General features: G+C 41.7%; 1 protein-coding gene across 16 annotated transcripts in view; it reads left to right on the forward strand.

Moving 5' to 3' along the window:
• Positions 1–14,920, forward strand: part of PPP2R2B (protein phosphatase 2 regulatory subunit Bbeta) — a 504,947-nt gene that overhangs the window by 193,547 nt on the left and 296,480 nt on the right. For 6 of the 16 annotated variants that reach the window (XM_032250313.1, XM_032250317.1, XM_032250324.1 and 3 more), the window contains one exon: positions 13,102–13,295. The exons of 5 other annotated variants lie outside the window; for them this stretch is intronic. In XM_032250313.1, the coding sequence (XP_032106204.1) occupies positions 13,102–13,295 (194 nt within the window). Of the gene's footprint in view, positions 1–12,146; positions 12,190–12,230; positions 12,707–13,101; positions 13,296–14,920 lie in introns of those variants that run through there. 5 more of the 16 variants (XM_032250326.1, XM_032250320.1, XM_032250321.1 and 2 more) reach the window with 4 other exon arrangements.

The following is a 14,920-nucleotide window of genomic DNA, read 5'->3' on the forward strand; positions in this document are numbered from 1 at the left end:
GACCATAATGGTGTAGGCAAAGGATAATAGAACTGGTTCCCAATGAGCATAAAGGCTTCCTACCCAGACGTCTGCAGCTATGGCTCAGTGGGATTGACACAGCCCCTCCTGCAGCACTTCCCTGGCCCACCACAGGGCTTAAAAGCAGAGGCAAGGGAGAAAAGAGGAACTGTGTTATGTTACAGTTTTGTCCAGGGTTGGCCCTAGTGACTTTTGAAAGACGGTGCTAGTTTCTCCCCTCGACACTGACCTTAACATACTGGAAAGATAAGCCAACTTAATTGTCCAATAAATTTGTATTAATCTTCTTAAGAAAAAGTGGTGCATATGCCCGAAAACAAAGTTAAGAAGAGCCATTGTGTGTGGGTGGATGTGATCATGGGATTCAGGACACGAGTTTTCATGCTCATCTGTCACCAGATTACCAGGTAATCTGGCCAAGTTGTATCTTTTCTCCAGGCTTTCCTCATCAGCAAAATGATGGACTAGACCTAATACTAAGCCCACTTTTTAGCTTTAACTTTGCCAGATGTATGATTAGCATTGCCTAGAGTTAGACAACTGATAAGTTTGAGGGTAGAATCCCCAAAACTGCCCTAACATCTGACAGCAATTGCAAATTCAGGGGGTTTCCAAAACTATTCTCAGTTTTGATAATTCACTAGAGGAGTTCACAGAACTCCTCTATATCACTGAAAGTGATTATATTCATGGCTATGACTTATAAGGAAAGGATACAGTTTAAAATCAACCAAAGAAAGAGATACATAAGGCAGAGCCTGGGTGAGTTCGAAGGGCAAAGTTTCAGTTTTCTTCAGGATGCATTACCCTCCTGCCATTGACATGTGACAATATGCATAGAGTATTATCAACCAACAAAGCTTATCTGAGCCTCATATTCAGAGTTTTTATCAGATCTCAATTATGTAGACCTGATAGACTGATTGATTATATACATGATTGAACTTCGTGTTCATGTCCCCTGATAACCATGTGACCCAAAGCTTCCACCCTAAGTCACAAGGTCATTCTGCTATTGCCAACCCCACTCTAAGTTCCACTGGAGCCAGCCCTCATCCTAAGCAAAGACATGCTGTTATATATCATATAGATTACCTCCAAAAAGCCTAGGGCAAAAGTCAAGCCTCTCTTCGGGCAAGGGTAAATTCTTAAATACATAAGCATCCTAGGTTTGTTGTTCATTAATTTTCCTTCAAGATTGATCCTTATTATTAAGCAAACACATAATTCACTCTTTTATTCTTTCAGAAGATATATTAGCATAACTAGTAGTGCCAGGCACCGTTCCAGGTACTTCATATAAAGCAGGGAACAAAATAGTTCCTGTCTCCCTGGAAATTATGTTCTACTGGTGTAATAACCAAAACTGAACAAATATATACAGTCTAGTTGCAATATAGGGATAGAGAGTGATGGGCAGAGATGGAGGTGCTAATTTACTTTATACAGAGCAGTCAGAAAAGGTATCCCAGTGAAGCTGATACTGGAACAGACAGCTGAAGAAGTAAAGCAGTGGGCTATGCTGGTGTCTGAAAGAGAGGGAACAGCAGATGCAAAGGTCTTGGAATGAGAGTATTCTCCTGTCTTCCTGTCTTGTCTTCCTCCCATGTCTATAGGTGTGGTGGTGGGAGGGGAGGTGACATTTGGTGGTGCTGCAGGTGATAAGTTAAAAAAAAAATCAGAGCTATAGCTGGAGCTTAATCTTTCCAGCATTTTAAGAAAGTTTTAGTCTGAATGTGTAGGAAGCCAATAAAAGGCTTTGAGCAGAAAAGTGACATGAAGTGATTTGCATTTAAAAAGACCATTCTGCCTGCTGCTTGGAAATTACTCTGTAGGGGTTGGGGGTGAAGGAGATTCGAATCTATTGAAATAATCTTGATGAGATAGGATGATAGTTGGAGCATGGTAGCAGTAGTGGAGATGGTGAGAAATGGTTGATTCTGGACATATTTCAAAGTTAGGGCAGGCAGGATTGAAAAGGTGTGGGGAATGAGAGAGTGGAATGAAGGAACAGGAGGGCGAGGCAGGGTTTGGTAAGGCAGAATTAGGGACTGAGATGCCTTGTAGATACTCTGTGAAATATCAGCTTGGCTGCTGGTGATATTGTCTGGAGGTCAGGAGAGAGGTTTGTGCTCAAAGTTCAGACTTAGGGTTTGGTTGTTATGTGAGTGGCAAGCTGTGGGAATGTGGATAGAGAAGTCTAATTTTGAACTCTAGTGTAGTTACACATTTAGAGGTCATAGCAGTGAGGGGCTACCAAATGAGCTTGGGAAGTGTACACTGAGATAGTAGAATAAAGACAGAGCAGTGCCCAGGAATCAGTGAAGAAACCGTATTAGGAAGGAGAGAATGCTCAATTGCATTAAAAACATACACACACACACTATTTGCGTGTATGAGTTAAAGACAATGAAATATTTAATTCAATAAGTCCTCAGAAATTAATCCACTGATCATGTGTCCACAAAATTATCTCTAGTAGCACAATCTAAAAGACTATTAATGGTTCTCAACTAGATGGCTACCAACTGTGCCTTTAAATTTCTCTATCTTCAGTGGTCATAATCGTGTCCAAATGTCCAAATTTTCAGAGATGAAAATTCCTTTTTTGGCAATGAAATCTAGCTATTTGGCTACTTCTCCTAGCTGGAAATGAAGACATAAGTATTGAATTAAGTAGTTGAACTATTAGGATGGTAGCTATTACAGTGATGGAATAACATATTACATCTTTCTTGTCTGAGTTTGTTATATGGTACCATCTTACTTTTAGAATCTTGGTCTTTTTGTATTTTATTTATTCAGCTTTCTAGGTTTTTTTTTCTTTCTTCTGATATACAAATATATATAATTTTATTGCACTTTGGGTTCTGAGGTACATGTGCAGATCATGCAGGATTGTTGCATAGGTACATACATGGCAATGTGGTTTGCTGCCTCCATCCCCCCATCACCTATATCTGGCATTTCTACCCATGTTATCCCTCCCCAACCTCCCCACCCCCCACTGTCTCTCCCCTAGTCCCCCCAACAGATTCCAGTGTGTGATACTCCCCTCCCTGTGTCCATGTGTTCTCATTGTTCAACACCCATCTATGAGTGAGAACATGTGGTGTTTGATTTTCTGTTCTTGAGTCAGTTTGCTGAGAATGATGATTTCCAGATTCATCCATGTCCCTTCAAAGGACATGAACTCATCATTTTTTATGGCTGCATAGTATTCCATGGTGTATATGTGCCACATATTCCTTGTCCAGTCTATCATCAATGGGCATTTGGGTTGGTTCCAGGTCTTTGCTATTGTAAATAGTGCCACAGTACAGTGAACATATGCATGCATGTGTCTTTATAACAGAACGATTTATAATTCCCTGGATATATACCCAGTAATGGGATTGCTGGGTCAAATGGAATTTCTATTTCTAGGTTCTTGAGGAATCACCACACTGTTTTCCACAGTGGTAGAACTAATTTACACTCCCACCAACAATGTAAAAGTGTTCCTATTTCTCCACATCCTCTCCAGCATCTGTTGTTTCCAGATTTTTTAACGATCACCATTCTAACTGGCGTGAAGTGGTATCTCAGTGTGATTTTGATTTGCATTTCTGTAATGATCAGTGATGATGGGCATTTTTTCATATGTTTATTGGCCTCATATATGTCTTCTTTTGAAAAGTATCTGTTCATATCCTTCACTCACTTTTGAATGGATTTGTTTGTTTTATTCTTGTAAATCTGTTTTAGTTCTTTGTAGATTCTGGATGTAACTCCTTTGTCAGATGGTTAGATTGCGAAAATTTTTTCCCATTCTTTTGATTGCTGGTTCACTCTAATGATTGTTTCTTTTGCTGTACAAAAGCTCTGGAGTTTAATTAGATCCCGTTTGTCTATTTTGGCTATTTTGCCACTGCTTTTGGTGTTTTAGTCATGAAGTCCTTGCTTCCTTGCCTATGCCTATGTCCTGAATGGTTTTGCCTAGGTTTTCTTCTACGGTTTTTATGGTGTTAGGTCTTATGTTTAAGTCCTTAATCCATCTGGAGTTAATTTTAGTGTAAGGCGTCAGGCAGGGGTCCGGTTTCTGCTTTCTGCATGTGGCTAGCCAGTTTTCCCAACACCATTTATTAAACAGGGAATCCTTTCCCCATTGCTTGTTTTTGTCAGGTTTGTCAAAGATCAGATGGTTGTAGATGTGTGACATTGCTTCTGAGGCCTCTGTTCTGTTCCATTGGTCAATATCTCTGTTTTGGTACCAATACCATGCTGTTTTGATCACTGTAGCCTTGTAGTATAGTTTGAAGTCAGGTTCAGCTTTTTAGTTTTAGGGGAAAATGCAGATTGGATTAAAATTTACTCTTCTGCATAATATATATAGATAGGTATGTCTATATATATTTTCATCTATAGTTTGTATAACTTTAAATAGTTTTGAGGCTCATCAGATTACTGTTACTTAGTTCAGTTTTAGCATTACATTTGAGTTCCTAGTAGATGAAAAGTTATTTCTGAAGGAACACATTAAAACTCTTTTTGCAAATGGAATAAAATTTTGATATAGTTCCTTCGTACCTCTGCTGTCTAATATGATAACTGTGGTTACTGACCCCTAGAAATGTATGTAGCTAGTTTTGAGAGTTTTTTTTAGTGTAAAACACCAGATTTCAAAGGTTTGGCCTAAAAAATAATTTAGATATGTCATTAGTAATTTTATATTGATTATATGTTGAAATTATATTTTTGACATATTAAATAAGATAATTTTACTTTCAAAAAATTCAAATATAAATATATTAAAATGAATTTCATATGTTTGTTCCTCACTTCTTAATGTGGAAACTAGAAAATTTACAATTATAAATGTCATTTGCATTATATTTCTATTGCACAGGGCTGTTCTATACATTCTGGTCACATATATGTTTTCATATGTGACCCAAATTACTTTATGTGTCTCTTGACTTTCTGGTGTGAAGAAAATGTTTTAATTTTCTCTATAAATGTTTCATCCTATGAAGTATTTCATGACACTAAAAAATACTTATATTTGTTTAACTACAAAATGATACATGTTCTAAAATATTTTTAACAAAAAACATGAACACAAAAGAAAACTATACATAACCATTGCTAATATTTTGATACATTCATTTTAGCATATGCACATTTTTTAACTAAAAAATTGTAGCAGTTGGTTCATTTTATTTTACAGTTTTGTTTGTTTGTTTGTTTTGAGATGGAGTCTCGCTTTGTTGCTCAGGCTGGAGGGCAGGACAGTGGCATGATCTCAGCTCATTGCAACTTCCACCTCTCGGTTCAAGCAATTCCCTGCCTCAGCCTCCAAGTAGATGGAATTACAGGAGCCCATCACCACTCCTGGCTAATTTTTGTAGTTTTAGTAGAAACGGGTTTCACAATCTTGGCCAGGCTGGCCTTGAACTCCTAACCTCATGATCCACCTGCCTTGGCTTCTCAAAATGCTGGGATTACAGGCATGAGCCACTGGTTTATGATTTTTTAATCATAATGTGAACAACTATCTTTGTCACTACTTTTAAGCTTTTCTGCACTTATATATTTTAAAGATATAACATACTCCCCATAAGTAACAGTGGTTTATGATAGTAATGATTTTTTAATCTTTAATAACAGCTTTATTGATATGTAACTCACATGCCATAAGATTCAAACTTTTCAACTATACAATTCAGTGGTTTTTAATTATATTCAGAGTTATGCAGCTATTGCCCGTATCTAATTTTAGAACATTTTCAACACCCCAAAAAGAAATCCTAAAAAGGTCATTCCCATCCTCTCTTTTTTACTCTCCATCCCTGGCAACCACCAATCTACTTTCTCTCTCTAAACAGTTGTCTGTTCTGAACATTTCACATAAATGGAATCATACAACATGCGATCTTTTGTATCTGACATTGTTTACTTAGAATAATGTTTTCAAGTTTCATCTATGTTGTGGTATGTTTCAATACTTCATTCCTTTTCATAGGTGAATAATATTCTGTTGTATGGACGTATAACATTTTGTTTATCCATTTATTAATTGATGGAATTTTGGCTTGTTTCCACTTTGTGGCTATTATAAATAATGCTACTACATGAACATTTGTGTTCAAATTTTGGTGTAAACACATGCTTTCAATTCCCTTCAGTATATGCATAGAAGTTAAATTGCTGGGTCATATGGTAACTGTGCTTAACATTTTGAAGAACTGGCAAACTATTTGTGGGTATACTGTTACAGAATCCCGTAAGTGATGTAGGATTTGAGGGTTCTGATTTCTGCCACATCCTCACCCACACAAATTGTGGTGATTTTCAGCTGAGAGACTGTTCATCCCTAAGAGAGACAAGTAAGAATCCAGTGGTGAGTGGTTTGGAAAGAGACCTCCAGGTGATTCTGTTGTGACCTAAACCCACCCCAATAGACACACACACACACACTCAAAGTAGCTCAAATCACAGTGGTTAAGAGCATGGGCTCTAGATACAGATCATGGGTCAGAGCCAGGGTGTCATCCCTCTGACTTTAGGTATATTATTTGCATCTATTAGCCTCAGTAAAATGAGGTGATACTTACTGTATAGTGGCTGTTGTTAGAATTAAATGAGATAATGCAAGTGAAGCCCTTTGCCCAGTGCCTAGTACATAATAAATGCTCAGTAAGTGTTAACTATTATTATTTTGTGAATGAATCAATAATTTTCCATTAAATGAACCTGTTATAATTTGCCTAACAAATTATTTTGTTGGGCATTTGAATTGTTTCCAGTTTTTCATGATTATAGGAAATGTTCTTTAGAAATAATTTTATGGCTAAATTTTTGCCCACATTCATGTTTATTTTCCTAGAATAAATTCTGTAAAGTGTTATTTCTTGATATATTTTTTAAAGGTTTGAAAGACATTTCCCAATATTATTCTTGTTTAAATTACACTAAAGTTTTACTTTGAGGAGTGTAATCAGGTACTAAGTGTATCCCTGGAGTATTGCTAAACTGGTGGAAATCCTCACCTTATACTTAACAAATATAAAGTAAACTAAAAACTGTCTTGTACAGGACAGCCTAAATTTAACTCTAAAACCACTGAATGAGAAAAGGTAAAAGAGGATGTTTTATCTCATGCTCTCAGATCTGGACTCTTGAGTTTTGTAACTTTTCTCTCATTGCATCAGTGTTCTAACTAGATAAGAAAAAGAGTTGTCAATGAAATCACGCACAGCAGATATTTTTGTTTAGTATTTAGGCAAATCAAGGCCAACAGCAAGGTAACAATAGAACCTGAATAGTCAAAGGGAATGATTCCTTGAGAATGGGCATGAGCAAACATTCCTTACATTGTCAGGTCTAGGAGCCTTATAAAAGCAATCACTCACAAGTCTACCATGGCAATTTCAGTTTCAGCCTGGAAAGGATCAGACAGGGCATCAGATTTCCTCTGATGGATGTGGGAAAGCTTCAGGGAGAGGTAGGATTTTAAGAGTTATTTAACATTATGGCAGAAGTTTGGTTGAATGGGGGAATGCTCTGGAACTGACACAACTTGGGAGACTTAGTATACTCAAATTGGAGGGGACTTTGCACAGATAACAGAGAAGAGGGCAAGATCTATCAGGAAGTAATGTGTTTCTACTGGTAGACTGGTAAATGTTTAACAACTGGGTCTCAAAAAAAAACCTGAATTTACATAGTTTTTTTTTTTAATTTTCCACAATATAAATATCCTACCATGGCAGATTTCTGATGTTAAGCTACCAACACGATGTCACTCAGTACTTAAATTTCAGTTGCAGAAACATTTACATGGTAAAATCCATTAAGAGTCCAGAGTCTAGAATTAATACAACAGACACTTTGAGGGCAAGAGGTTTTGCTTTCTTTTCCCAGGTTAAATGCCATGTTAAAGGATCACTTATGTGGTATTACATGTTGTAGCATGCACAAACAGGAATTGCAAACTTGCTAGAAATTCAAGAGATCATCCTCTGGACAGTCAGCACGTAAACCACCTTAGAGAGAGAGTTGTGCAATTGGTTCTTAGTGATTATAGAGAGAAATTCCGTATGATTCCACAATAGAGAAATGTGACTAGGTCTGCACATATATAATGTGAAAGCCAAGAGAAGATAATCCTAATTCCTTTCATTTGCACACGTCTTCATGGTTTATAAACGGCCTTTTGCAAGATGATAAAATTTCATGTATCCCGTTTCCAGCTGTTCATTAAGGCAGATTGATAGGCAGTAATACCAAGGTTTCTAGGTCACTTCTGTTCACATGAACAATTGACTCGGAGTGCATCTCTCCAATTCTCTGCAGATGGGAGATCTCATGAAGTACTGCAAAAGGAAGAACAGTCAGTTTAGTGAAGCCTGGCTCTGAGCCACACCTGGATTAAGCACTTTCCTTACCTTGCCTCTGAAGCCACCCAACAATCCTGTGAACTAGAAACTATTGTTTTCTTCCATTTTGCAAATATAGAGTTTCAGCGATGTTAAATTACTCACCAAAGGTCATGCAATTTATAAGTGCCTGAGCTGGGACACAAACCAGGACTGTCTGACACCTAAAGCCTCTGTTAAGAATCTCCAGACTGGCTTAGGTCAAAGGTTTTAATAAAATTGTAGATATTTAATGTGCTAATTGGACAGGATGACCTAAAAGGTTCCAGGGTAGGAAGCATTAGCCTAAGGAAGGAGGAGTGGGTATGTGAGTGTTGGGGAAAGGGACCATAACAAGGGTGGCCAAAAAAAAAAAAGAATGTGTCCACATGCTGTCATACTGAGCTGGGTAACTTACGAAGGCTGTGTATTTGTAATTGGCCTTTTCTATGTAAAGCATAAGCCTGAGGCTGGGCGCAGTAATCCCAGCACTTTGGGAGGCTGAGGCAGGTGGATCGAAAGGTCAGGAGATCGAGACTGTCCTCGCCAATATGGTGAAACCCCATCTCTACTAATCATACAAAAATTAGCTGGGGAAAGGTCAGGAGATCGAGACTGTCCTCGCCAATATGGTGAAACCCCATCTCTACTAAAAATACAAAAATTAGCTGGGTGTGGTGGAGTGTGCCTGTAATCCCAGCTATTTGGAAGGCTGAGGCATGAGAATCGCTTGAACCCCGGATGTGGAGGTTGCAGTGAGCCGAGATTGTGCCACTGCACTCTAGCCTTATAGTGAGACTCAGTCTCAACAACAACAACAAAAGCATAAGCCTGAAATAGGCCAGTCTTTCAGAGCTCCCTCTGCTGCCCCCTTTGTAGACTATGGCCCCTTTTACATAAACTGTAAATTAGACACTAAGTTCTATGACATCAGAGACTGACTACATCTTATGCACTGATGTTACTGAATCTCTGCTGAATCTCTGATCCTATCCCAGTGTCTGACCTAGTAAATACTTGTACATTTGTTGAACTTTGATGGTGGTGATGATGGTGAAAGTAAATACTCAAAGTAATAGAAGTATATTCTTTCCACATATTATCTCATTTAATCCTTGTAACAACTCTATGAAATAAATACTATTCGTCTTCCTAATTTATAGGTAAGAAAACCATGGTTTAGGGAGATCTTGTAACTTCCTTGAGGAAACAAAAGTAATTGACAGAAAATTAGCTCTGCCTGATATTGGATCCTTAGCACTTAACATTGCACTATAGTCAGTTGATATAGAATGCATTTGCTGTATTTCTAAGAAAGCTCATGTTATTAAAATTAGATGATAGAATTTAAGTTCTATGAAGAAAGGATCTCTGTTTTATATAAATCTATATCCTTGGCACCTATAACATTTTTTTTTTTTTGAGATGGAGTCTCGCTCTGTCCCCCAGGCTGGAGTGCAGTGATCCGATCTCAGCTCACTGCAACCCCTGTCTCCCAGGTTCAAGCAATTCTCCTGCATCAGCCTCCTGAGTAGCTGGGACTACAGGCACGTGCCACCACGCCGGGCTAATGTTTTGTATTTTTAGTAGAGATGGAGTTTCACCATGTTAGCCAGGATGATTTCAATCTCCTGACCTCGTGATCCACCCGCCTCAGCCTCCCAAAGTGCTGGGATTACAGGCATGAGTCGCCGGGCCCGGCCAGAACAATTCTTTGCATATGTTAAGTGCTCAGTAAATTTTGATCATGTATATGTGTACAGGAATAAATAGAAACAATTATTTCAATAGGAATATGGCTTAGAATCTAGAAAATTTCCAGATCTCAACAGATTATTTTAGTATGAATTTTAAGAAGGGTAGAGGTATGAACCCTAAATATTAAAATGAGATATTCAGCAATTTATTCATTTGTTTAAGAAATGTTTGTCTCAAACAAATATAATTAAAGATCTACTAAGTGCCAGTTAGTCAATATGAAAAATCTAGTGAGGCCGGTCACCATGGCTCATTCCAGTAATCCCAGCACTTTGGAGTTTGAGACCAGCAGGGCCAACATGGCAAAAACTCGTCTTTAGTAAAAGTACAAAAATTAGCTGGGCACAGTGGTGGGCACCTGTAGCCCTAGCTACTCAGGAGTCTGAGGCAGGAGACTTGCTTGAACCTGAGAGGTGGAGGTTGCAGTGAGCTGAGATCGTGCCACTGCACTCCAGCCTGGGCGACAGGGCGAAAATTCCTCAAGCACAGCCTGGACAATGAGCCTGGGCCTACCTGATTCATTACACAGCTCTGTCTCAATCTAGCCCATGATTCAGAAAGATAAGGAAGAAATTTTCCCAAATACTATTCCAAGGCCTCCTGAAACAATTTAAGGTCATTTCAACTGAAGGCATAATGTCTTCTCATCATGTTGATTCACTAAGAGATGAACTTAGCTTCCCTGGCCCCACTCACCCCCCTCCCCCACTCCTACTCCAGATTATGCCAGTCTCCAAGAGAAGTTGGACTGTGTAACTACAAAAGGACTGAATGTTAGACCTTGATGATAGATGCATCTCATCTCATGGAAGAACCAGCCAGGACAACTGGTACTGAAGTGGATTAAATCAACTTGTACCCATCTTCACCTGTTACTAAAATTCCAAATGTGGATTTTGAACAAACAAGTGTGTAAGCCTTAACCACCAGATGAAAATAAACTGGAATCTATTGAAAGTTGAACTCCCTCCCGACACATACACACAAACAAAAACTATGTCAAGGAACATTTCTACTCTTTTTCTCCCAGAGATACGCAGTCACTTTCTGAAGATGGGGATGATGCCATTTTCTATGTACCAGAAGTATCCATACTGCATGGAAATCTAATGACAATTCCCAACATCAGTTAAGGACTTGTTTTTCCATTTTTTTGAACTTCAAATACTTTCTAAATTGTGTTAGTCGAAGCATTGTGTGTACATAATTAACTCATAGGTCCCTCTGGGCTCATCTAGCTAAACTTGCGGAGCTTAACTGAGCAAGACATTTGCTGATGTCTCTCTCTGCTGTGATACCCATTGAAATGAATACCTTCTAAAAGATGAAACCTAGGAAATGCCTTTTCCACATTGGCTTTCTAATGATTTGGGTTGCTTCATTAAATGTTTTTGGTTGTTTCATAATAATGATGATCCTATTTTCTTTCAAAAGTTGAGTTTGAAATTTGGGAAAACATGGGTGGGGGTGGAATTCTATATTTTTTCCTAGTTGAAGTGGGAAGACAGGTCTCTTTTCTGTATTAATTGGTTACCTGAAAATCCCCCCGGGTAGCAGTGGTTCCCTGGGCACAGGGCTCTTATGCTTATGTTCCTGTGCTTCAGTGTATCTTCCATGCTGAGAGCAAATGGAAGGTGTTCCTGCACAAGCAAAACCTAACAGAGGGGCTGCAGTACATTGTCCACAACGAAGTGCAAAGGGCAAGGGAGAGTGGACTTTTTCAGCCTGACCCTGTTGACTACATTCACAACTCAGCCATGTGCTTTCCTCCACCTGTGCAGACACAAATGCTTTATTGAATACCAGCCTCCTACAATTAGAAGATATTTAACTCATAGGAATGGAGGAGTCAGTTACAAAGTTCTGGCTCCTGCTCTCCCTTCTATTGCTAGTATAGAAGGCTTAAGATAGGCTCTGAGCAGCGCTTTCCACTCACTCCTCTTTTTCTGAAGCTTGGAGCCCCAAACCTTAACCTTTAACTTCACCAAGGGACCACATGCATCATATAAGGGTAAGCAAAAGGGACCTGGATGTAGACTTCCTGACTATCCAAAGGAACCTACTTCTCTTTGCTGTCCTCAAGTGCAGGTGTCCGGAGAAAGGCGGTGAGCTAGGGGCTCTAAGGTGTCAGCGTAGACGCGGCCCTTAGCTGAGTGGCCTGAGAGGAGAGGAGGTTGGAAGAGCACGTCTAAGCGTTCCACGTGAACCTGCAAGCTAGCTGCTTGCTGCCCAGGTGCCGGTTCGCGGCTGCATGCGCCCCACTGCAGCAAAGAGCAGCCGCAGCCTCTGCCTCGGCCACCACCGCTGCTGGGAAAGAGTCCTGGGGCTGCTGACGCGGTTGGGAGGAGCCTCGCCTTTAATGCACCAGCCTCCTGCAGCAGCAGCAGCAGCTGCGAGTGCGCGCGTGTGGGTGTGAGGGTGAGTGCGCTGACGCCGGCCGCAGCGCCCTGCCCAGCTCCCCGCCAGCTTCCCTACCCCCGCCCGTCGGAGCCGCCCTCCCGTGGGACCAGCACCCTCATCCCGGCCAGGCAAGCCTGAATCCTGCCCCTGCCATCTCGCCACTGCAGCTCGGGTCCAGAAAGGCACCATTTTGTAGCGGCTGCCCGCTCTCCCAGGGGGAGGAGGGATCTTTTTTGCATTTTGGAGCGGCTGCCAACGAGGGGAACCTGTTGGGCATCTCCCCAGCCCCGCTTGTGAGCGCCTCCCGGGCGGGCGGGCGGGACCAGACCCCTCGGGGCACAGCGCATCTTGGCACCCGGAGGCAGCGGAGGCAAGCACAGCATCCTCGCTGGGAATTGGAGCTGGAGTGAGCGCACCGCGCGGGAGGAGCCGCCGCAGCCTCGCAGAACCCGAGTGGAGGAGGTGACAGCTCCATTGCCGGGTTTTTATTTTTTTTCTCTCCGCCTCCCCGTCTCCTCCTCAGGCTCGGACCATGGTGCAGTCCCACTGGCTCCCCTGCCCCCCTCTCCTGTGAGACTGGCTGCGGGGAGGGATCATGGATACTTGTCTGCCGGCTTCTGGTTCCCACGCAAGTAAGCCTGCTGTCAATGGAGGAGGACATTGATACCCGCAAAATCAACAACAGTTTCCTGCGCGACCACAGCTATGCGACCGAAGGTAACGCCAGCCCCGCCGCATTCCGCCGCTGGGGCCGGGCGCAAGTTGCGGATCACTGTGCTTCGCGGGCAGCTGGGCGCGTAGTGGCGGAGACTCCTCCGGGCCCCGGGGCTGGGGCGGGGGCTCGGCTGGCCCCGGCAGCCGCCTGTGCGCCCCACATCGATCCGGGCTCCGCAAGGCGAGCCCGGCGTTCAGCAGCAGGTGGACCCGGCGCCCACGGGAGTTAAAATGGCCCTCAGGGATTAGGCTTTTCAGGGCGGGGCTCTCGCCCGGAAAGATGACCCCAGGAAGGCAGATGACCCCTCCCCCAAGATATTTGCAGGGGTCTTCGGGAGAGATAAAAAGGGAGGGGCCCAGTAGGACCTTGGTCCCCCCTCCCTGAGAGAAACGATGTTGTGTCTCACAGTGGCTACAGGGAGGGCATGGTTTCATTTCCTGCCCATTCATCTCCCCGGTCGGCCAGGTTACCTGCTCAGACAATCAAAATCCCAAAAGGCCCTTTGCAAACGGGAGAACCTCTTTTCTTTTGGAAGTGTATTAGCAAAAATAAAAAGGTGGCTGGGGAAATCGTGCTCTGGCGGCCAGCGAATGAGGCTGACACGTGGGGCGAGCAACGCGGTCGGTGGGGCCTTTAAAAATCACCATTATGAATTCTGCAGCAGTAGTTTCTGCTGAATCAACAGCCAGCAGAAAGCAAGAGGGTTCAGCAGGCTGAGCTTTGCCAAGAGGTGAAATTGTCGTCTCTCCCTCTCCCAGCTTGTTCTGACATTTAGCCCTAGTGCTCTGCGGGCAGGGAGGGAAAGTCAGCAGGTGGAATCTCATTCTGCCTTTTGTGTGTGAATAGAGAGTAGAGGCATTTTTCTCCCAAAGCCAAAACTTTTGCATTTTTGGTTTCATTTTCTACCTGTAGGCCTTTATCCTTAGCCACTCATACAAAGTATTACATTACCACATTGTAATATCCACGCGAGAAGATGTATGTGGAAGTGCTTTAGGACAATGTTTCAAGGAGTGTTAATTTAAAATTATTATTCTTAGATGCTAAAATTTCTGTAATATTTAATTAATATTTAAATCAAAAGACGCCTAGAGAAATGTGATGGGGGGGAGTAAAAGGGTTCAAGCTCTGAAAGACATAAAATGATACACACACATCTGGGGGCAAAGGTGGCATCTTCTATAAGCATCTCTGGAAGTTCTAGCTAGAAGGAATGCCCAGTGCTATTGAAAGTATATTCTCCATTTGTCATCATTTTTGGAGAGCATCAAGCCTAGTATGCCCATGGTGCTAGACAGATAAAGCAGGGTTGTAAGCTCTGGCCTCTAGGAGCTTAGAGATGGCTTTTAAGATGTGCAGACCATCCCTCCCCTAAACAGCACCATACTTACCAATTCTTTTTCTGCACATGATGGCAACCTGATTGTGAGATGTTCTCCCTCAGTCTTAGTGCTTTGTCACTGACTCAGTGACCTGATAACATATGACTAACTCTGTATCTAAGCATGGCATCCAAGAGAGAAGTTGCCTTGAGTCTGTTAGCTTATGGGGGAATATTTCTTTCTGTTTGTAACCACAAAGAAAGAGAGCCGCCTTCGTGTTTTCTTGTATATTACATTATGCAGGC

The sequence above is a fragment of the Sapajus apella genome, unplaced genomic scaffold, assembly GCF_009761245.1.
Source record: "Sapajus apella isolate SASKATOON/1434 unplaced genomic scaffold, GSC_monkey_1.0 scaffold71, whole genome shotgun sequence".
Taxonomy (NCBI): domain Eukaryota; kingdom Metazoa; phylum Chordata; class Mammalia; order Primates; family Cebidae; genus Sapajus; species Sapajus apella.